The sequence below is a fragment of the Macaca thibetana genome, chromosome 10, assembly GCF_024542745.1.
Source record: "Macaca thibetana thibetana isolate TM-01 chromosome 10, ASM2454274v1, whole genome shotgun sequence".
NCBI classification, from domain to species: domain Eukaryota; kingdom Metazoa; phylum Chordata; class Mammalia; order Primates; family Cercopithecidae; genus Macaca; species Macaca thibetana.
In genome coordinates, this window is record NC_065587.1 from 8,460,935 (window position 1) to 8,483,088 (window position 22,154).

At 53.3% G+C, this 22,154-nt stretch overlaps 2 protein-coding genes across 13 annotated transcripts in view; both read left to right on the top strand.

The window, feature by feature from the left end:
• The window catches only part of NDUFA6 (NADH:ubiquinone oxidoreductase subunit A6), a 321,526-nt gene that overhangs the window by 27,831 nt on the left and 271,541 nt on the right, over positions 1-22,154 (top strand). Inside the window, exon 1 of one of the 12 annotated variants that reach the window (XM_050806062.1) lies at positions 820-823. The exons of 6 other annotated variants lie outside the window; for them this stretch is intronic. The gene's annotated coding sequence lies outside the window, so the exon portion shown is untranslated. Of the gene's footprint in view, positions 1-819; positions 824-3,188; positions 3,193-3,888; positions 3,893-13,914; positions 13,919-14,102; positions 14,107-18,948; positions 18,953-22,154 lie in introns of those variants that run through there. 5 more of the 12 variants (XM_050806072.1, XM_050806073.1, XM_050806075.1 and 2 more) reach the window with 5 other exon arrangements.
• Positions 13,037-18,554, top strand: LOC126964032 (collagen alpha-2(IX) chain-like). Its single transcript, XM_050806895.1, has 3 exons — positions 13,037-13,070; positions 13,737-14,219; positions 18,223-18,554. Exons 1-3 carry the CDS (start codon positions 13,037-13,039, stop codon positions 18,282-18,284), a joined length of 579 nt encoding a protein of 192 aa, XP_050662852.1. The 3' UTR covers positions 18,285-18,554.

Genomic DNA, 22,154 nt, shown 5'->3' on the forward strand with positions numbered 1-22,154 from the left:
CTGCAGAGACAAGCTGGGGCAGGGCGAGGGGTGGCAGGGAACTTCAGGGTGGGAGGTGCATGGGGCAGGCGGGAGAAGGAAGAACAGAGAGGGCATGAATGGAAGCTCCTGGGGTACAGGCTTGCTTTCCGCTATGAATGGGTGGAGGAGGGAAGAGAAGAAAATTGCTTTAGAGAGCCACGCAGGCTGGGTGGCCCCAGGGCCTCCCTTGAATCCCTGCTCCACCTCTCACAGGTGGACTTATGGACTTGTGGATTTGGGCGAGTCACTGGCCACCTAAGCCTCAGTTTGCAGTGACAGTTAAGACAGCTCAGGCCGGGCTTGGTGGCTCATGCCTGTAATCCCAGCACTTTGGGAGGCTGAGGCGGGTGGATCACTTGAGGCCAGGAGTTTGAGACCAGCCTGGCCAATGTGGTGAAACCCCATCTCTACTATAAAATACAAAAATTAGCCTGATGTGGTGGCATGCACCTGTAGTCCCAGCTACTCGGGAGGCTAAGGCAGGAGAATCGCTTAAACCTGGGAGGCAGAGGTTGCAGTGAGCCAAGGTGGCACCACTGCACACCAGCCCGGGTGACAGAGCATGCTCCGTCCAAAGCAAAAAACAAATAAACAAAAACGCCACTCAGTGTCTCAGAAAGGACAGACGGGGACTCCCTGGCTGAGGCAGAAGCTCAGTGGGTGTGCATTTCCTTCAAGATTCATCCTTCAGAAGATATAGGCTGCTGGGGCAGTACAGAGGGGTCTAAGTGAGAGGCAGGCCTCCCTAGGAGCTGGGGCCCTGGGCTCTCTGCAGCCATGCCTTTAAGGAGTGCCTACGGGGTAGCACGATCAGGTGGACAGGCCAGGGCTGCCCAGAGTTGGGGGTGGGGGCAAGTTAAGCAGAGAGGTGAGGGGAGGAGGGTGCTGGCTTAGCAGGAGCTGAGTGAATGGGCCTGGAGGGGAAAAGCTAAGGGCAGGGGTGGCTTGAGTGGAGTCGGTGAGGCCCAGGTGAAGGGGAGCTGTGGATCTTCCAGGACTGGCGGATGTGAGCAGTCCTCAGTGGGGACTGGGGTTAGGGCGGGGAAGGGAAGCCCCAGGCAGCCCTGCAGACCCCTTCCCCTTCCGGCAGGGCAGCCGTGTCTCTGGGTCTCAGCTGATGCTTCCCTTTGCCCACTGGCCCCTGGCCTAGTGGGATTTCCCGTCATCTCTCCGGGCCCAGCCTGCCCTGCCCTCCTAGGTCTTCCCAACCTCCCCTCTGCAGAAACATCTCAGCCATGTCTGGCACCCCCAGGCTTCCCTGCCCGCCTCTAGGAAATTGACCCCTTCAGTGGGTTTCAGCCTCCAACACCCCCCGCCCTGCCCCCGCCACTTGGCTTCTGCTCTATCAGCACTTGATTGAGAAAATCATCCTGGGAAACCAGCCTCTGGGAGCAGGGGCCTTGCCACGCTGTTCTGCGAGCCTGCTGAAGCCCTCCTTGCCATGTGTGCTTGCAGGCGGAGGCCCAGAACCAAGCTAGGAGGCCACTGGCTGTCCTGTAGGACCAGGGAAGTCTGGTGCCACCCTAGCAGAGGGCCCATGGACTTCTTCTAGAGGTCAGTCTGTGCCCAGCCTCTACCACCAGTTCAGAACTTGAAGTGGGTGCGGTAAGCAGTGGCCCCTCCTCAGCAAACATTTCCAGAGGATTCTGGCAGCAGAGTTTCCATGGGAACATGTGCCAGTGCTACGCTGAACCCAGTGGGGCTGGGGTTCCCTTTCAGCCAATATTGCAGGACCTGAGCCTGGTGGCCTCGGCCAGGGTAGGCAGTGCTCTTGCCACCCACTCTCACAAACCTGAACTCAAAGAACTCAAGTTACGGGCAAAACCTGCTTTTCCTTTTTCCTCTTCTTCTTCTTCTTCTTTTTTTTTAAAGCACATTCTAATTTAAAGGCCATGCTCTATTCTAAAGATGCCTCTGGGATTTCAGGGATGGATTTTTATGTAGCTCAGTAGTTTTCTTGGCAGACAGCTTCTGCAGGAGAGGTGGGCCGTTGGCTCAGTCCAGCCAGGCTGAGTGGCGTCACTCCGTTCCTTGCAGTGCCAGGGGATGTCATTTGCCCACCTGAGGGGCTTCCCCAGTCTCCCTTCCCTGACCTGTGGTCAGAATGATGGCCTCAGCCTTGACTGAGAAGGGTCAAGCCAGACTCCCTGCACTTGGTGTTGGCGTGTGTTTTATGTGTGTCTGGAGGTGACATATGTGGGTGACAGAGGCATATGTTGCAGTGAAACATTAAAACTACAGCAAAGTGAAACTCCCTCTGATGCACCTGCCACCTCCCAGCCTCCATACCCATCCCCTCCCCAGTAGTAACCAATCGGGTCATTTGGGAGTGTTTTCTTCATCGCTGCTTTTATGGCATCTAGGTGCCTACCTGTGAACATGTAAAATCTGGAGCGCCGTGTGGGCTTCCGAACAGCGGCGATGGATTCATTCTGTAGGTGTTGTTTGCACTTGCTTTGCTGATGCAGCCCCACGTGGTGGGATCTGCCGGAGACAGCACGCAGGAGCTGCCAGACTCCAATTACAGCAAAGGATCCTGCAGGACAGATGGATCGTAATTTAATCACGCCCCTATCGAAGGCCTTTTCAGTTGTTTATGATTTTTTCAACCTCACATAAGGGGCTGCAGGGAATATCCTTGTACACACACACATCTGCAAAACTTTCTCTATGGGAAATGAGGAGGGATTCCTGGGGCCCAGTGCATAGAAGTTCACTGTTCTAACAGTCACCACCAAATCACCAGGCGCTGAGGTTGGGCTGGTTTCTATTCCTTGGACTCTTTATCTAGAATATTTCATTTAATCCTGAAAATAAGTCTGTGATGGTGGGCAGGGGTGATTTCCCCGTTTTACTGAAGCAGAAGCTACCACTCAGAGAAAAGGCGACTGGCTCCAGGTCACACAGCCCAGGAGGAGCAATGCTGGGCTGCTTTGGTGTGTGTGCAGTCCTGCTGTCCGCAAGGCTGGATGGGGGAGGTGATGGGGGAGGTGGAAAGAGTCATGGAGGGATGTGGTGGCCCCAGGACTAGGGAAGCCCATGGAAGGACAGATTTCCTTCAGAGATGGGCTGGCAGCCTCACATTCCTCATATCCAATTTCTCAGAATGTGTGTGTGTGTGTGTGTGTGTGTGTGTGTGTGTGTGTGTGTGTGTGTGTGTAAGTTGGGGGGGTCCTCCTGCCTCCCGGTATTCTATCTCCTTGGGGAAATGGAGGTAGGTCCATAGAGCCCCAGGGATTGGGCCTCCCTGGCAGCCCACACCCGCTCTGAGGCCTGGATCCTGGCAGCCTGGATGCTCTGATTCCAAGTCTACCCTGGAAATTCCCAGGCACAGCATGCCTGGAGGTGTGAGCCGCCTCTTAGAAGCTTTATAATCCTGGATAATGCTGCTGTAATTGGCATTGTTTTGCCTTTACAATCCTCTCATTACCTGAAAACTGACTTTGCAAATGGCTGTATCTGGAGTGGGTTTTATTTTACCACTTAGAGGACCTTGAGGGGCTGAGGAGTGGGGGCATTTTCTCTGTCTCTCCCTTGCCTGCCCCATCTCCATCCCCCAGTGAGCTCCACAGGCCCAAGTGGGCCAGATCCTGGCCTTGGCTCAGGACATAGCCCTGTACCTTGCTCCCTGCCATGGGCTGATCCAGGGATGTCTCTTCTCAGATGCCCCTTCTGTCCCGCTGCCATCAAGTCCAGCCATAAGAGCCTCCCTCCAACCCCTCCTCCTCCCAGCCATTCCCAGTCCAAACAAGGCTCACCTGATCTTTCTATAGCACATATCTGACCACATCATTCCTCTCTCAAAAGCCTGTCATACCTTATGGTAATGGTCAGTTCTTTCCAACAAGGGTGCCACCATCATTCAATGGGGAACAGTCTTCTCAAGAATTGGTGCTGGGAGAGCCAAACCTCTACATGACCCCTACCTCACACCCTATACCAAACTTCACAGTGGTTTCCACTGTCCACAGGATCAGGGCTCAACCCCTTCATCTCACATTCAGGGTTCTTACCACTCCTTCACTCTTTTTTTTTTTTTTTTTTTGAGATGGAGTCTGTCTGTGAGGCCCAGGCTGGAGTGCAGTGGTGTGATCTAGGCACACTGCAATCTCCACCTCCTGGGTTCAAGCAGTTCTTCTGCCCCAGCCTCCCGAGTAGCTGGGACTACAGGCACATGCCACTACACCCAGCTAATTTTTTTTCTATTTTTAGTAGAGACGGAGTATCACCATATTGGCCAGGCTGGTCTCAAACTCCTGACTTCAAGAGATCCACCTACCTTGGCCTCCCAAAATGCTGGTATTACAGGTGTGAGCTACCACTCTCAGCGTTTTTTTTTTTTTTTTTTTTTGAGACAGGGCTTCTCTCCTATGACCCAGGCTGGAGTGCAGTGGCACAATCTTGGCTCACTGCAACCTCTGCCTCTCACTGCAACCTCTGCCTCCCAGGTTCAAGCAATTCTCCTGCCTCAGCTTCCCAAGTAGCTGGGATCACAGGTGTGTGCCACTATGCCTGGCTAATTTTTTGTGTTTTTAGTATAGACGGTTTCACCACGTTGGCCAGGATGGTCTCAAACTCCTGACCTCAAGTGATCCACCTGCCTCAGCCTCCCAAATTGCTGGGATTACAGGTGTGAACCACCATGCCTGGCCATCCCTTCATTCTTTTAACAACATTTGTTGCTCCAACTATGTGTCAAGCCCAGTGCTGTGGCTGGAATAAGAAATGGACAGTCCTATCTTCATGGAGTCTACCAGCTCATTTCTGACTGACTCCTGCTGGCCCAAAGTCACCCCAGCTCCATTCATGCTTCCGTCCATGTCTGCTGTTCCCCAAGATGCTGAGCTCCCCACCTCTGAGCCTGGGCTCCTACCATTCTCCCTGCCCTGAGGCCCTGAACCCTTTTATTTGCCTGAGGAATTCCTGCTCAAATGCTACCTCCAGCCAGGCACAGTGGCTCACGCCTACAATCCCACCACTTTGGGAGGCCAAGGCAGGTGGATTACCTGAGGTCAGGAGTTCAAGACCAGCCTAGCCAACATGGCAAAACCCCATCTCTACTAAAAATACAAAAATTAGCCGGGTGTGGTGGCACACACCACAGATATCAGCCACACGGTAAGACTCAGTCTCAAAAAATAAAAGTAAAAATGCTACCTCCACCCTGAAGTCTTCCTTAAAGCCCCCTCCCACACCAAGCAGTTTACTCGATCCTCTTATTTCTTTGACCTCTTCGAACTAAATCAATTCACACACATCCATCTCCCCCCAGAATTCCCGAGTTTCCCAAGCATGGCAAATACCTAATTTGTCTCTCTTTGTCTGTGCCTGACTCACAGTAGGGGCTTAGGAGCTGTTTGTTCAAAACATAAAGGAGTCTTTTCCTTTACTGGTGATTCAACACCTGTTCTTAGTGAAAAGGGAGAATTTTTTTTTTTCGATTTCCAGGAAGTGATCTTTAATTAGTATGTGACCCATTTTACATATGTGAAAATTGAGACAGACTGTTGCTGCACCCACACCACCAGGAGAAGCAAGGCAATGAAAAATGCAGGCTCTGGAAGGCCAGCAGCCTCTGCCTAATGGGGAGAGCTGGGGAGGCTCTGTGCTGAGCTGTTGGAGGCGAGGCCAGGCACAGGGGAAAGGCCGGCATCCCCTCCCCCACCTCCCTTGGATTCCTGGCTGCCAAGGCTGTCAAGAGGCTCTGAGGACACGTGCCTGCGTCAGGGGCCATGAGCCCTGTTAGGGTGGTTCTGCTAATTGATCCCAGAAGCCCTTGTGACTGCCAGGGGATGGCTCAGCGGACTCAGCAAAGTCCTGACCGCTACCTCTTGCCTCACCAGATGGCCTCCCTCCTGCCGCAGCTGCCTCTAGGCTAGGCCACATGTCCCTCACCATTTGGGGCCTGGGACTCCCCCAAGTACCCAGCAGAACTGAGCCCGGCCAGGGGTGGGTGACAGAGGTGTGTGCGGAGCACTGGAGAAGCTCCATTTTTTCTCTTTCTCTAACTGATTGGACGGTTTTCAAAAAAATTTTTTTAATTTGTTTTTTTGGTGGTTGTTTTTTGTTTTTGTTTTTGTTTTTGTTTTTTTGAGACAGGGTCTCACTCTGTCATCCGGGCTGGAGTGCGGTGGTGCGATCACAGCTCACTGCAGCCTCAACCTCCTGGGCTCAAGTGGTCCTCTGCCTCAGTCTCCTGAGTAGCTGGGATACAGGTGCACACCATCACACCTGGCTAATTTTTTGTATTTTTCATAAAGACTGGGTTTTGCCACGTTGCCCAGGCTGGTTGCAAACACCTGAGCTCAAGCGATCCTGCCACCTTGGCCTCCCAAGTTCTGGGATTACCGGCATGAGCCATTGCTGCTTAGCCAGCACTCAACCTCAAATGCCCCCGCAGCTTCCTCCAGCAGCCCCACAATCTCCTGCCCCTTATGGGTGGGGAACCATGGCATGTCATGTGACGGCCGTGGAGCCAGGAGAGCTGCTGTCCTTCCTGACCCATTGGGACAAGTCTGTGCAGCTGAGTCTCAGGGATAAGGGTAGCACCCACAGCCAAGTGACCAGTTCCAGAAATATGGATGGTCATTGTGGTGCTCAAGACACCCCTGCCTTCTTCCTGGGTTCAAGCCTGGAGTTCAAGATTGCAGATTGCTTTAGAACTGCTAATGAGGGCCAGGCGCAGTGGCCCACGCCTGGCCAACACAGTGAAACCCTATCTCTACTAAAAATACAAAGATTAGCCAGACGGCCAGGCACAATGGCTCTTGCCCGTAATCCTAGCACTTTGGGAGGCTGAGGTGGGTGGATCACCAGAGGTCAGGAGTTTGAGACCAGCCTGGCCAACATGATGAAACCCTATCTCTACTACAAATATAAAACTTAGCTGGGCGTGGTGGTAGGCGCCTGTAATCCCAGCTACTCAGGAGGCTGAGGCAGGAGAATTGCTTGAATCCAGGAGACTGAGGTTGCAGTGAGCCGACATGGTGCCACTGCTCTCCAGTCTGGGCGACAGAGTGAGACTCCGTCTAGAAAAAAAAAAAAAAAACTGCTGGCCGGGCACGGTGGCTCGCGCCTGTAATCCCAATACTTTGGGAGGCCAAGGTGGGCGGATCATGAGCTCAGGAGATAGAGACCATCCTGGCTAACACAGTGAAACCCCGTCTCTACTAAAAATACAAAAAATTAGCTGGGCAGGGCCCAGCGTGGTGGCTTGTGCCTGTAATCCCAGCACTTTGGGAGGCTGAGGCGGGTGGATCACATGGTCAGGACATCGAGACCATGCTGAAACCCCATCTCTACTAAAAATACAAAAAATTAGCCGGGCGCGGGTGGTGGGTGCCTGTCGTCCCAGCTACTCGGGAGGCTGAGGCAGGAGAATGGTGTGAACCTGGGAGGCGGAGCTTGCAGTGAGCAGAGATAGCACCACTGCACTCCAGCCTGGGCGACAGAGTGAGACTCCGTCTCAAAGAAACAAACAAACAAACAAACAAAAACCCCAAAAAACTGCTAATGGGTATGGGGATTTTTCATGAGGTAATGGAAATGTTCTGGAATGCGACAGCAGTGATGGTTAGACAACCTCGAGAATATGCTAAAATTCATTGAATTGTACACTTTAAAAGGGTAAATTTTATAATATGTGAATTACATTTCAATAACACAAACCAAAAATAAACCAAAAAAATTGCCCTACTTAAACACCTTCTGTTGTCCCCTGTTCATTACCCTTAGGACAGAGCACACACACACTTCCCTGGGACATGCTTCAGCTTCTTCCTCCACCTGCCCTGCCCGTCCCCTTTCCTGCCATTCCTCCCTTCCTCCTACAGAAGGGCCCTGCTGGGGCCTCTTTCAAGGTCCAGGCTCTGGCACATGAAACTCCCTCTACCTGTGTGACAGTTAAATGGCTATTGAGTTTTTATCTGTGGTGGTAAGTAAGCATTGATCCCATTTTGCAGATGAGGAAACTGAGCCTCAGAGAGCTATAACAACTCGCCCAAGGTCACGTAGCTGGCAGATGGTGCAGTTGAGATTCAGACCCCAGCAGTGGCTTCAGAATCCATGATCTGAACCACTTTGGTTGGTGGCCTTCTGTGGTAGGCTGAAGAATCCCACGATCGCCAAGATGTCCACATCCTAATCCCTGGAACCTGTGAATGTTACCTTATATTGCAAAGGTGCTGCAGATGTGATTAAGGATCTGGAGATGAGGAGATTATCCTGGATCATTACAATCACAAATGCCCTTATAAGAGGGATGCAGAGGGAGATTACAGACCAAAGGCAGAAGGCAGTGTGATGATGGAAGCAGAGAAAGAGGTCTGAAGATGCTACGCCGCTGGTTTTGAAGGTGGAAGAAGACGCCACAGCTGGGGAATGGAGCCCCAGAGGCAGGAGAGGGCAGGGAAACAGATACTCCTCAAAGCCTCTGGAGGGAACGTGGCCCTGTGAACAGCCTGGTTTCTGCATGTTGAAACTGATCCTGAATTTCTGGTCTTGAGAACTGTAAGAAAATAAATTGTGTGTTGTGGGTTTTTAAAATATAATTTTTTTCGGCCAGGCGCGGTGGCTCAAGCCTGTAATCCCAGCACTTTGGGAGGCCGAGGCGGGCGGATCACAAGGTCAGGAGATCAAGACCATCCTGGCTAACCTGGTGAAACCCCGTCTCTACTAAAAAATACAAAAAATTTGCCGGGCATGATGGTGGGCGCCTGTAGTCCCAGCTACTCGGGAGGCTGAGGCAGGAGAATGGCGTAAACCCAGGAGGCGGAGCTTGCAGTGAGCTGAGATCCAGCCACTGCACTCCAGCCTGGGCGACAGAGCGAGACTCTATCTCAAGGAAAGAAAGAGAAAGAAAGAGAGAAAGAAAGAAAGAAAGAAAGAAAGAAAGAAAGAAAGAAAGAAAGAAAGAAAGAAAGAAAGAAAGAAAGAAAGAAAGAAGAAAGAAAGAAAGAAAGAAAGAAAGAAAGAAAGAGGGGAGGGAGGGAGGGAGGGAGGGAGGGAGGGAAGGAAGGAAGGAAGGAAGGAAGGAAGGAAGGAAGGAAGGAAGGAAGGAAGGAAGGAAGGAAGGAACTGAAGACACTTTCCCTCCTAGAAGAGCCTATTCTGCTTCCCAGGCTGGACCCCTCTCTGAGAGGCTCTCCTGCCCCCCGGTCAGTGGCCCACCCTGTTTTGTGCTCCTTGGGGATGCTTCCTATGGCCTCTGACCCGGGAGCTTGCCTCGGTCATGACCTCCGTGCTCACCCTGACCTTGGGCTTCTTCTCCAACTCTCAGCACTGACCTCACCAGGCTGCAGTCGTTTTCCAGTTGCCCAGGGGCAGGCACCAGCTCTGGGGCAGTGTGGAGGAGGAAAGTGAGGCTTGAAGGGGGTCACTGAATGCTCAAGGTCACTCAGCTGGCAAGTGGCAGAGCCGCTGAATGTGTGGCCAAGAGATGACCAGGGCACCCAAGCCGAAGGGCTTGTGAGGAAAGAGGCCACACTGGCTGCCCACTGCCCCTAGGTTCCAATCCAGGCACCCATCTGGGCCCGCATAGAATTGGACCATTCTTGGTGGGCTCAGCTTTAGGAAAACCTGATAGCAAATTCCAAACCAATAAGAGCAAATAAATGAGGGGTGATTACCGACAATAAGAGAGGATACACTGCAGGGTGCCTCCAAATCGCATCTCCTCCAGTACGTTTTAAGTGCTTTATAGGTCATTAACTACTTGACAGAGAGAGCCTGACACTTAAAGCAAAGAATTTGGTAGCTCTGCCAGGGAAAATCAATCAGAAATGAAGCTAGAGCATCAGTGGTGTTAAGATGTACCGGGTGGGCCAACGAGATTCAATTTACACAGAATTTTAAGACCCTCTCCATTGTGTAAAGTAAGGCACACTGGTATTTGAAGCCATTTATAAATCCCAAACTAGAATTTAGAAACACTTAACCTCTCCCCTGCCATTTTTGTATGTGTGTGGATGTTAATGAAATATTTCAAAGACATAGAAAAGTACAAAGATAAGCTTAAGCATCTAAGTCTCCCATCTGACTCTGTCAAATGAAATATTGCAGCTATGACTGAAGCACCCCCTTGTTTGTTTTGTTTTGTTTTGTTTTGTTTTGTTTTGTCTTTTTTTGAGATGGAGTCTTCCTCTGTCACCCAGGCTGGAGTGCAATGGTGCTATCTTGCCTCACTGCAACCGCCACCTCCCAGGTTCAAGCGATTCTCTTGCCTCAGCCTCTCACGTAGCTAGGACTATGGATGCATGCCACCATATCCGGATAATTTTTGTATTTTTAGTAGAGACAGGGTTTCACCATGTTGGCCAGGCTGGTCTTGAACTCCTGAGCTCAGGTGATCCACCCGCCTCGGCCTCCCAGAGTGCTGGGATTACAGGGGTGAGCCACTGCGCCCAGCCAACAGTTGCACCTTTAGAAAGAGGGTGCTTTGGATGGATGCAGTGGCTCCTGCCTGTGGTCCCAGCACTTTGGGAGGCCAAGGCAGGAGGATCACCTGGGGTCAGGAGCGCAAGACCAGCCTGGCCAACATGGTGAAATCCTGTCTCTACTAAAAATACAAAAAGTAGCTGGGTGTGGTGGTGCACGCCTGTAGTCCCAGCTACTAGGGAGGCTGAGGCAGGAGAATTGCTTGAACCCAGGAGGCAGAGGTTGCAGTGAGCAGAGAGGTTGCAGTGAGCGGAGATCATGCCACTGCACTCCAGCCCGGCAACAGAGCGAGACTCCGTCAAAAAAAAAAAAAAAATTGGTGGCCTGTGGTGGCATGCACCTGTAGTCCCAGCTACTTGGGAGGCTGAGGCAGGAGAATCACTTGAACCTCGGAGGTGGAGGTTGCAGTGGGCCAAGATTGTGCCACCACTGCACTCCAGCCTGAGAGACAGAGCAAGACACCATTTAAAAAATTAAAAAATAAGTGAACCTGTTTTTCCTTCCTGGCTTTTCAAATCCTTTCTGTCTTCTGGCTCTGCCTTGTCAGGGAGACCTAAGCTGACCACCCACCCCTGTCCAAGACATCACTCCTTCCTCTGAAATCAGACGGCAATTACTGCCTCTTTAATTAACTTGGCAATTAATCACCAGCTGCTTATGAAACAGCTTTTATTGTCCTTGTCCATCTTGGGATGTGGGTGGGAGTGAGGACCAGGGAGGAAGAGGGAGGAGGGGCGGGCAGGCAGGGCCCTCCTCTGGCACCAGGCTGGGCAGGGCTGGCTGAGAAGGCCTGATGTCCAGAGGGTCAGCTGCCTCCCATCTCTGTTTCCGCAGCTGCCAGGCACCAGGATCTGTGGAATCCCAAGAGAACAGTGGGCAGTGACAGGGGCATCCACCTTGGGCGGCCCTGGGGCCTCTGCTCTTGCTGTTCCCTTCTAATCAAAATGTTCTTTCCTCATTGAGCCTTGTTGAATTGTGTCCCCCAGAAAGATATGTTGAAGTCCTGACTGCCGATACCTGTGAATGCAACCTGATTGGGAAATAGGGTCTTTACAGATGTAATCATCTTAAGATGAGGTCATACTGGATTAGGATGGGGCCTAAATCTAATGACTGATGTCCCTGTAAGAAGGCCATGTAAAGACAGATGCAGGGAGAACTCATTCACCACACCATCAAGCCAGCTCCTCCTCTTCATGCCTCAATCTGGCTGCCTATGGGAGACAGGCTCTCAGACAGCATTTTTCTAGTTGATTAACCCTTCCCTGCCCAACTCCAGGAGAAGCTTCTACACCTTCCTTTGTCAGAGGAAGCCCTCTCCCCCATCCCATTTTATACATCATCTCTCAATCAAAAGAACCTTATTGGGGGGCCATCTCAAGGACCCCCTTCCCGTCAGAGAACAGCAGCCGGCAAGTCAGTCTGCTTCAAGATCCTTCCACGGGAAAATCCACCCCAAATGCCCCAAACTATCAAGAGTGGGCAATGCAGCCTGGGTTGAGCAGAGTGCTTCCAACTTCCCCTGTGATAGGGGTGCAGTGGGGGACAGGGGGTGGGTTCCCAGGAAGGGAAAGAGCCCGGCAGGTTACCAGGAATTTAACATGGAAGCAGAGGCTGTGTCATTCATACTGCCAAGCACAGTGCTGGGTATAGCATGCTCAAGCATGTTCATTGAAATGACACTTTTTTTTTTTGAGACAGAGTTTCGCTCTTGTCGCCCAGGCTGGAGTGCCAGTGGCATGATCTCAGGTCACTACAACCTCTGCCTCCTGAGTTCAAATGATTCTCCTGCCCCAGCCTCTCGAGTAGCTGAGATTACAGGCGCCCACCAGCATGCTCAGTCAATTTTTGTATTTTTTTGGTAGAGATGGGGTTTCACCATGTTGGCCAGGCTGGTCTCGAACTCCTGACCTCAGGTTATCCACCCACTTCGGCTTCCCAAAGTGCTGGGATTACAGGCGTGAGCCACCGTGCCCTGCCGAAATAACATTTTTTTTTTTTTTTTTTGAGATGGAGTCTCCCTCTCTCGCCCAGGCTGGAGTTCAGTGGAGCCATCTCGGCTCACTGCAAGCTCCGCCTCCCAGGTTCACGCCATTCTCCTGCCTCAGCCTCCTGAGTAGCTGGGACTACAGGCGCCCACCAACATGCCCGGCTAATTTTTGTATTTTTAGTAGAGATTTTTTTTTTTTTCTGTCACCCAGGCTGGAGTGCAAGTGGTACAATCATAACACTGCAGCCTCCAACTCCTGAGCTCAAGTGATCCTCCCACATCAGCCTGTCAAATAGCTGGGACTACAGGTGCACACCACCATGCCCAGAAAACTTTTCAATTTTTTTTTGTAGAGACGGGGTTTCGCCATGTTGCCCAGGCTGGTCTCGAACTCCTGGGCGCAAGCGTTCCTCCCACCCTGGCCTCCCCAAGTGCTGGGATTATAGGCGTGAGCCACAGGGCCTGGCAGTAATAATCCATCTTCTAACCTATCTTGTGCTCTAACACAACACTCTTGATAAACGGGAAACTGAGCTCTGACACTGCACAGGGCATCGCTGTGTAGAGGATCTGAGATCCAGCGATGTAAGCATGTCCCAGCATCAGTTCAGCCATTCATTCCCAGGTGACCGAATTTCTCTGCGCCTCGGTTTCCTCATCCTTGGGAGAGAATAGTAATATCATCTCGTAGGGATGGGAGAGAATAGTAATATCATCTCGTAGGGATGTTGCCAACATTAAAGATAGCTCTAAACACCTGTATGCATGTTTTCCACTAATTCATTCAACTAACGCGTTTTGAGCCCGTACTGTGTGCCAGGCCCTGGGGAGACAGTGGTGAGCAGCACGAACCCCATGTCCCTATCTCCAGGGTACTGTTTGGTAGAGAAGGACAGGGAAATGCAGGTAGTGTTATGATAGGGAGCACGGAAGCAGAGAGGAAAAGGCCGCAGAGTTCAGAAAGGTCCGAAAGAGCAGCGGTCGCAGCCAGAGCGAAAAGGCAAAGAATGAAATCCACAAACCCCCATCCCCACGGCCTTAGCCTCTTCTTTGTCTCAGCCAATCAGACGTCAGTATTGCTGGCCGACCGACCAATCAAGAGCTGGAACAGGAGCCCTAGTCTCAGGCCCGATTCCCCGGGGGAGGGCGGCCGGAACCGGCGCGCCCCGCCCCTGCCCCGACCACGCCCCGCCCTCCCCGCCCCAGACCACGCCCCGCCGCGGCCAGCGTCGCCCGCCTAGAGCCCCGTGGCCAGCGGCCGGCCGCGGGGCCGTTTTGTCCTGAGGGCCAGAGAAAGGGAGAAGGGGGTGGGGGGACAGCCACGTGGCCGCAGGAGGATTTACAACATTTTCTTTCGCCATCGACGATATCGCAAAATGTGTGAGAGTGGCGGCGGCGCAGCCCGGACCGGAGCGTGAGGGCGCGGGCCAGGTAAGCAGCCCCGGCAGTTTCGCCGCGGACGGGACCCGGGGGCGACCGCGGGCACCGGCCACGCGCAGCGGCTCCGCGGGATCTCGGCCGGGTCCGCGCTCTGAAGGGTCTCGAGAGCCATGGGTGGTGCAGGTGGGGCCCTCGAGCCGAAGCATCTCCGGTGACCCGGGGTTGCCGAGGAGGTGTAGACCAGCACAAGTGGTCCGGCCGGGGCGCCCCCGAATCCGGGGGTGGTCAAGACGGATCCCTAAGGCTGAGGTCGGCAGTCCCGGGGACTCGCAGCTGCTGAGCCTGTGGAGACGCGGACCCGTGACCGAGGCACCCTCCAGCAACCCAGGGGCAGGTGAGACCGTGTAGACGTGCGCTTGCGGTTGAACCGCGAGCAGGTGTAGACGCGGGCGGGTTCTGGACGCGGAAAGTTTGCCAGAGCGCGCTGAGCGGGCTGGCTGGGAGGACGGGTCTGGGCGCAGGCGGAGCCGCGCCTCCGAGGGGCGAGGCTCACATCTGGGGCGGGGACGGGACCCACCTGTGGGGTCTCAGTCGCCCCCCAGGGCAGAAGCTCCTTGGGCGAACTCCAAACTCCAGCCTCAGCGGCTGGAATTCGGGTGCCCCCTTCCTCGGGAGCTGCAGAAGCTGCAGCTGAGGCGGGAGAGGGATTCGGGGCGACAGCGAGACCAGAGGGGGCTTATTCTGAGTCTTTTAGACGGGATTACCAAGCGCTCACTCCCCGGGGAAGCCTGAGGAGTCTCCACCTCACTTGTGAGGAAGCTGAGGGGCGGAGAGGCCAATTTGGCACCCGTCCCACGCTGGTAATAAGACCGGGGGGCTCAAACCCCATTTGTCCTGGCTCCTCTTCTCCTTCCACCTCCGCCTCAGTGAGGAGAAAGGGTGCTAGCCATGGGGGTAGTGCAGGTGAGACCTGGGGCTGGGATTCAGGGAAGCCCTGGATTGAGACCCTTGGATCTGCTGGGGGCGAATCCCACTGCCTCTCTGTGGCTCCAGGTGACCCCGCAGCACTGGGTGAGAGAATGAACGCAGGAGGGAAGCTGGTGGCAGAGAGTACTGGGCAGAGGGTGCTAGTGCCCACCTGCTTTGTGCCCAGGGGTGCTGTGCCTAGAGCGCTTCGGGTGGGGCAGAGTATTTATGCCACACTCTCTCCTCTTGGGGAAGGAAGACAGCCTACCACAGAATCTGCCACAGGACAAGGGCAGAAGGTTTTCCCTTGGCTGGAGGAGATACCCGCATTTCTAGGGAGGTTCTTGGGGAGGCTCAGCTTCATCTCCCATCACCTTCTGTCCCTTTGCCCCCGTTCCTACTCCCACATCCTCCTGTCCTGGGATTTCTCCCACTACAGGGCCTTTTGCACATGTCGTTTATTCTTTTGATCAACAAATAGTCACAAATAGGCAGTGTAGACCACCACAGGTGGTCTGGCACACCTACTAAGTGCCGGCCACGCGCAATTCAGCAGTGACTAAGACAGGCCTGGCCTCTGCCCTCAGAGGGCTTCCAGACAAAGGCAGGGACATAGATGAACAACAGAAAGTCAAGAAGGGGACCAGGGTATGGGGAGGGGAGGTGACCTTAGGAGGATATCAGAGAGGGACTCTGCAAGGATGACAGTGAGTCAGAACAATTAATACTCCTCATCCTTTGGGCCCCAGCACCAATGTCACCTCCTCCTGGAAGCCTTCCCTGACCTCCCTGACTTGATGATTCCACTGTGATGGACTCTCATAGCATGGGACCACCCCCTCCATGGACACTTTTATGCCATTGATTGGTCAATGTTTAGCTCCCTCTATTGATTGTAAGTGCCATGAAGGCAGGACCCAAATCTCTTCTGGGTGGATGGTAGGCAGAGCGAATAAAAGATGGGTAGGATTTCCCCAGAAAAACAGGAGCGGCTCAGCCAGGTCAGGCATCCAGATGGCAGAAACTTTTCTTTCCTCTTCCCTGGCCCGAGTCCTGGGCTCCACACCCCATTTGCCGTTCACAGAAACAAAGTAAAAGAAACCAGCAGGCCTTGTGAAGGGAGAGGCCTGGCACAGCCTGGCCACTGCAGTGCCAAGGCTGGCCGGCTGCAAGGAGAGTGGACCTGCCAGGGGAGGCCCAGGGCAGGCGCTAGTCCTGTTCCCTGAGCTCAGACTGGCCTGTCTCCTCTTTCTTCTGTCCCATCTCTTGGAGACTTGTCTCCTTCAAGTGCTGCTCTGGGAGAAGGTGGTGGCCGACGGGGCCCCCAGAGTAGCTGGGATATAGGACCACAGTGACTGCCCGGCCTCCCCCATCCTGGTGGGCAGGGCCCTGGGCAGCACCGCTCTGACCCAGAGTCAGGTCTCCGAGCCAGCAATTGCTGCTCAGTTGACCCACAGCTCATTGAAACTCACTTGGAAATTAGGAACCTGGCTCAGGGGGACTGATTCTTTTTTTTTTTTTTCTTTTGCATGGTTTCTATACACAGTGAATCCTCCCTCCCCTGGCTCCATCGGACCCGTGTGCCTGGCACCTTTCCTGGGGCAGATGAAGCCCTTGCAGATGCCTAACAAAGCTTTTCTTCAGTCTCGCACACCCCCCACTGCCCCACTTCAGGAGCTTCGAGTGGCCGCCACGCACAGCTAGAGAGACAGTCAACTTGCTTTATTCAGGCTCTGGCGAGGACAGAATAAGAGCAGCCTCCCCACCCACCCACCTGGCCAGCAAGCCTGCTGCCTGGAATGGCTGTAAAAAATTAATTTACAATGATTGACTCCCTTTTGTTCTGTGGGGATCTGCATTTTAAATATGTATTTAGATCAGATTCACAATTCACAGTTAAACCTCAACTGCCTCCCCCAACCCAGCAGAAAGAGTACAGGATTCAGAATCAGGTGTACAGAAGGTCAGGCCGAGTTCTGCTAATGATGAGCTGTGTGGCCCTGGGCAAATTACTTAAGCTCTCTGCACCTCCACTGGCTTCTTTGGAAACTGAGGTTAAGGATAATCCCTCCCTCACAGAGTGCTTCGAGGATTAAATTAGGTAAGTTCAGGAAGACCTGTGCAGTGCCAGACCTGTGTTTTCTTTTCCCTGTACTGGCTGTCCTGCTAATTAGCCTGGTGACCCTGGGCAGGCCACTCAGCCACCCCTGGCCTCAATGTCCTCATCTGTAAAGGCTGGGGGTGGGGATTGTGGTAGGAGATGAAGGCACAAATACCGCCCCCCAGCCCCTTCCACACCCCCACCTCCTCCTGCCCTCTCCCCACCAGAGACGATACTGTCGTCCCCCCCCCCCCCCCCCCCCCCCCCCCCCCCCCCGCCCAACCACTTCTTGTTATCTGAGCTCTGGGTTTTAATTGGCGATGGCCCCTCCCCAGCTGCCTCTCCTCGCAGCTCCCTGTGAAGTCTCAGGCTTGCAGCCCTGAGGGGCCTGCAGTTCCTGGCTCATTTTCAGGGGCAATTAGCTGTGATGTCACAAGCCTAGGTGGTGGCCTCCGTGGGGCAGATGCTTAGCCAGGCCACCAGGAGGCCAGGACCCTGCTCCATCTGTGACCTGCGGGGCTCCCCCAGGCTCCAGGGGTCCCCATTACCAGTAGCAGGGAGGCAGGGCTCCCAGGCAAAGCCATTTCCATTTCTGCACTTGATGGCTCCTTGAAGCCCAGTCTGCGTGTAAATGAGTTCTACCCTGTGCTTTTGTTGGCAACTGTCGGCTCCCTGGAAGCAAGGGGCTTTGTCAGGAAGAACAAAGCTGTGTGGTGTTTTTCTGATTTGGGGGGAAGCATTCTCTTGGGGGAGAGCTCAGCGCTTCTCAGTGTTGGTCTCCAGCCCTGGTTCTCAGACTTGGTGGTTTTGTTTTGGGTTTTTAAGTCCTATGGCTTAAGAGTCACATATGTTTGTGTGTGTGTTGGCTGAGGGTGTTTTTTTTTTTTTTTTTCCTCCTTTTTGGCTTACATAGCGTTCCAGAGACTGAACTTCTCAAATCACTGCTTCAACAGCTTTTAAAATCTGGACCTAGTTACTCCTGTCATCCATGTGTAAAGATTTAGAAAAAAATCCCAAACCCAAGGGTGGGCAGCCGCGAGGATATACAGCTCCTGGCACTGTGCGCTCACCGGAGACCTGAGGTCAAAGCCCAAAACGCTGAGCACCTCCTGGGAGGCGGGAGCACGGTCTGCTCAGTGCCAGACATCTGGATATTGAGAAAACATCTGGGTAGCTGGGGTTTTCAGGTTTCTGCCTGACATTTAATATCACAAACATTGTGCCTGCTCCTGTCCGCCGCCAGCCACGCGGCTTCTCCTCCCAAACACACCCAGCCTCTTCCCCTGCCTTCCTGATGGGTAAGAAACATCCATTCTTTCCAATTCCCCAGCGTTTTCCCCCTACCGGAAATCTGATGGGCTTATGACATCATGGCTGGCTGCTGAGCGATGAAGTGGATGCCACAAAGAAATCCGACATATCAGATAGATTCTGAAATCGGTTTTCCTCCAGCTGTAGTAACAGGCGTGAAGTCAGGAGAATTTGAGCTTTGTTTAAAAAAAAAAAAAAAAAAAACCATAACAAAGTCTTGCCCTGTATTAAATGCAATTTTCTTAAAAACAAGCAAACCTTTTGGACATCATTTTATTTTAATAGAAATGCTGAGTTTTATGAAACTAAAGTGGCTAATAAATCAGACCTGAAGCTTTGTGTGAGCATTCCGTTTCTGTTGAGTGTTTGTGTCCTTATTCACTAATAAAAGAGGAGCTAGGAATGGTTTATCTCTCTTCATTATTCAAATGAGATAGCTTTTTTATTTTTTTAGGCCAATAAAATTCACAGGGTAAATTGCTGGTTTATGTTTTTCCAGGAATCCATTTTTATGAAGCGACCCTGGACCTCACCGGTCTGCAGACACTATATTCCCCTTGGCTGGTTTTCCTGGCTGTGAAGCCCTTAAGAGAATGCAGTAAAGGTTTTCAGTCTCCTAGCTGGGCTCAGGGGATGACCGGCTGTCATCAGGGCGGGACCAGGACTGGTGGGCGAGGCACTTCTTGGGATGAGAAACCTCTTTGAAAGGAGAGAGTCAAGAGAGGAACAGAAGTAAAGGGACCTGGGGGCCGGGCGCGGTGGCTCATGCCTATAATCCCAGCAATTTGGGAGGCCAAGGAGGGCAGATCACTTGAGGTCAGGAGTCCAAGACCAGCCTGGCCAACACGGCAAAACCCCATCTCTACTAAAAATACAAAAAATTAGCCAGGAGTGGTGGTGCACGCCTGTAACCCCAGCTACTTGGAAGGCTGGGATAGGAGAATTGCTTGAACACGGGAGGCGGAGGTTCCAGTGAGCTGAGATCATGTCACTGCACTCCAGCCTGGGTGACAGAGGGAGACTCCATCTCAGAAAAAAAAAAAGAAGAAGAAGAAGTAAAGGGACCTGGGACATGAAGCTTAGGGGCCTGGGAGGGGGAATACATTTTCTTCCTCCTCAAAAGACAGCGAGGACCTCAGAAATAACTCCAGGCTGAGGGAACCTCATTATTCACCTCTGAAATAGGCTCGGGTGCAAGATTCCACGTGTCGTGCCTGCCACGCACCCAGCACAGGGATGTCCCAGACCTGGGCTGAGGTCCCAGCTGCTCCAGAGGCAAGCTTCGGGGCCCTGGGCAAGTCACACCACCTTTCGTCTTCTTTCCCTGGAAGTGGGCACAATGGCCCCCACCCTGCCTGTTGAGAGAACAGCAGTGCTGGATGTGTCACACCATGCCCGGCTCTGAGGGCATCTGAGGCTCTGAGGGCATCTCAAAGGGCTCCGAGGCCATTCTCATAGCTGGGAGAGGCCAGTGTGGATTCTGGAGTTGAATCCCCAGCCTGGGCTTGACTCCTGGCTCTGTCACCTGCTATCTGCAAGACAACATTGATCTGTGTGACATTCACTGTGCCTTGGTGTCCTCACTTGTCAAACAACAATAATAATAATAGGACCGGCCTCACACGTGAGACTGCTGTGAGGATGAGTGGCCTCAGAAGACCTGGACTCACCAAGCATTAGCTTCATGAGTGTGTCCTGGGCCCAGGAGGCAGGTTGCTGGCTAGGACCCTCCGGCCTAGGATGGGAGGGGGTGGACCAAGCCGAGCACAGGCAGAGGCTAATCAAGGACTGACAGGAACATCTACTCCTCTCTCTGCAGAACTTTCCATGACTCCAATCGCCCAAAGGGAATGAAGTCCTCTCATTTTCTGGGCCCCCGGCTCCTGTCCCCGAGGCCTCATGTGCTGTTCCCCTCTGCCGGTGATTTGTCCATCCTTGCAGGCAGCTTTGGATGCAACGCTAACAGGCAGTTGACGTTTATGGGGCACCTGCCATCGTGTTGCTCAGCGCAGTTTCCGTGGATTAATTCATTTGATCCCCACACAAACCCATGAAGGGGGATAGTTAGCATTCCTGTCAGCAATGGAGACCTCAGAGGTTAAGTGTCTTGCTCACAGTCCCAGAGCCCAGATTGAAACCAGGGTTGGGCTCCTGCACCGTCCACTTAACCTCGGCTCCGCTGGGCCTTCTTCCTCCACTTTCTCGCCTTCCCAAAACACCCATCTCCATCTGCTAAGATTTCCACCACCTCGCCCAAGAGTTCTTCCCAGCTCCCCCTCCACAGTGCCACCCGAGAAATGCTGGTGGTGCCCCACGTGCCCCTCAGGGTGTGGCTCTCTATTATTGGCCCTAGGCCCCTTGTACGCCTCTCCTGGAGGCTGGGAGCTGGGCTGTGGCCTGTAATGTGTCCCCTGCAGGCCCAATGAGCAGGCATTTACTGAGGACCTACTGTGTGCAGGACATGGGAACTCATACAGCAGGTGCCCACACCGGCCTGGATTTCTCTCCCAAAACCTAGACCTGTCCAGCCAACAGCTTGTGCCACTTCTTCACGTGGATGGCCAGTGGGCAGCTCCGCGTCAGCCAGTCACAAATCTCTCTCCTCCATTTGCCCTTCACTTGCTCAGGCCAAAAACCTTGGGATTATTCCTGACCCTTAACTCCTCCTCTGTCTCTATCTCAGCAATCCACCCTTCCTTCCATCTCCACTGCACCACCAGCACTGCCCGTCTGGATGGCACAGCAGCCTCCTCGTGGGTCTCCCTGCCTCCTCTAACCTGTGGAATTCATTCTTCACATAGTAGCAGAGTGGTCCTGTTAGAACCAGCTCTTGCTCACCGCTGCCCAGAGCTCTGCAATGACTCTCAGGCATTCAGGGTCAGGGAGGGCGCTGTCAGTGGCCCCAGCTTGTTCCCTGTCAGACCTTGGCTCCTGCCCCCCCGGGTCAGGGAGGGCGCTGTCAGTGGCCCCAGCTTGTTCCTGTCAGACCTCGGCTCCTGCCCCCCAACTCCCTCATGGATCTTGCTATTCCTGCAACATGCCGTGTGCAGTCCTGCCCCAGGGCCTCTGCATGTGCTGCTCCCTCTCCCCAGTATACTCTTTCCTCTGATATTTCCATCACTCCCCCGTTCGCTTCTTCCAGTGCTCTGATCAAATGTTACCTGTGTGGCTGGCATCGTGGCTCATGCCTGTAATCCCAGCATTTTGGGAGACGCAGGCGGGAGGATCGCTTGAGCCCAGAAGTTTGAGACCAGCCTGAGCAACATGGCGAGACCCCTTCTCTACAAAAAATAAAAATCAACTGGGCGCGGTGGTGTGCGCTTATAGACCCAGCTACTCTGGAGGCTGAGGTAGGAGGATCGCTTGAGCCCCAGAGATAGAGGCTGAAGTGAGCTATGATGGTGCCACTGCTCTCCAACCTAGGTGACAGAGCAATACGCTGTCTCTTAAAAAAAAAAAAAAAATGACCTGCTCAGAGAGACCTTCCCTTATGACCCTCCCCATCCTTTCCCCCCTCCCCTTTTTTTTTTTTTTTGGCAGAATCTCACTCTGTTACCCAGGCTGGAGTGCAGTGGTGAGATCTCAGCTCACTGCAGCCTCCGCCTCCCAGATTCAAGTAATTCTAATGCTTCAGCCTCCTGAGTAGCTGGGATTACAGGCACCTGCCACCATGCCCAGCTAATTTTTGTATTTTTTAGTAGAAACAGGGTTTCACTGTGACCTCAGGTGATCCTGAGGTGACTCCTGACCTCAGGTAATCCGCCTGCCTCAGCCTCCCAAAGTGCTGGGATTACAGGTGTGAGCCACTGCGGCTGGCCCTTCCCCCACTCTTTGCTCTCTGTAGCATCTATGCCACTGGCCCTTGGCTTGAACATGTGCATACTTGTCACTAGAATGTCACCTGAGTCAGAGCAGGGCCCTGCCTGTTTTCCCACTGCTGTATCCCAGGTC

Excerpts from the sequence above, each read along its gene's own strand:
- LOC126964032 (XM_050806895.1), top strand. The coding sequence starts at position 13,037 with ATGTCCCAGCATCAGTTCAGCCATTCATTCCCAG. Across the intron at positions 13,071-13,736 it reads GTTCAGCCATTCATTCCCAG|AGAAAGGGAGAAGGGGGTGG; the intron begins GTGACCGAATTT and ends CCTGAGGGCCAG. Across the intron at positions 14,220-18,222 it reads CTCCAGCAACCCAGGGGCAG|CGTTTTCCCCCTACCGGAAA; the intron begins GTGAGACCGTGT and ends CCAATTCCCCAG.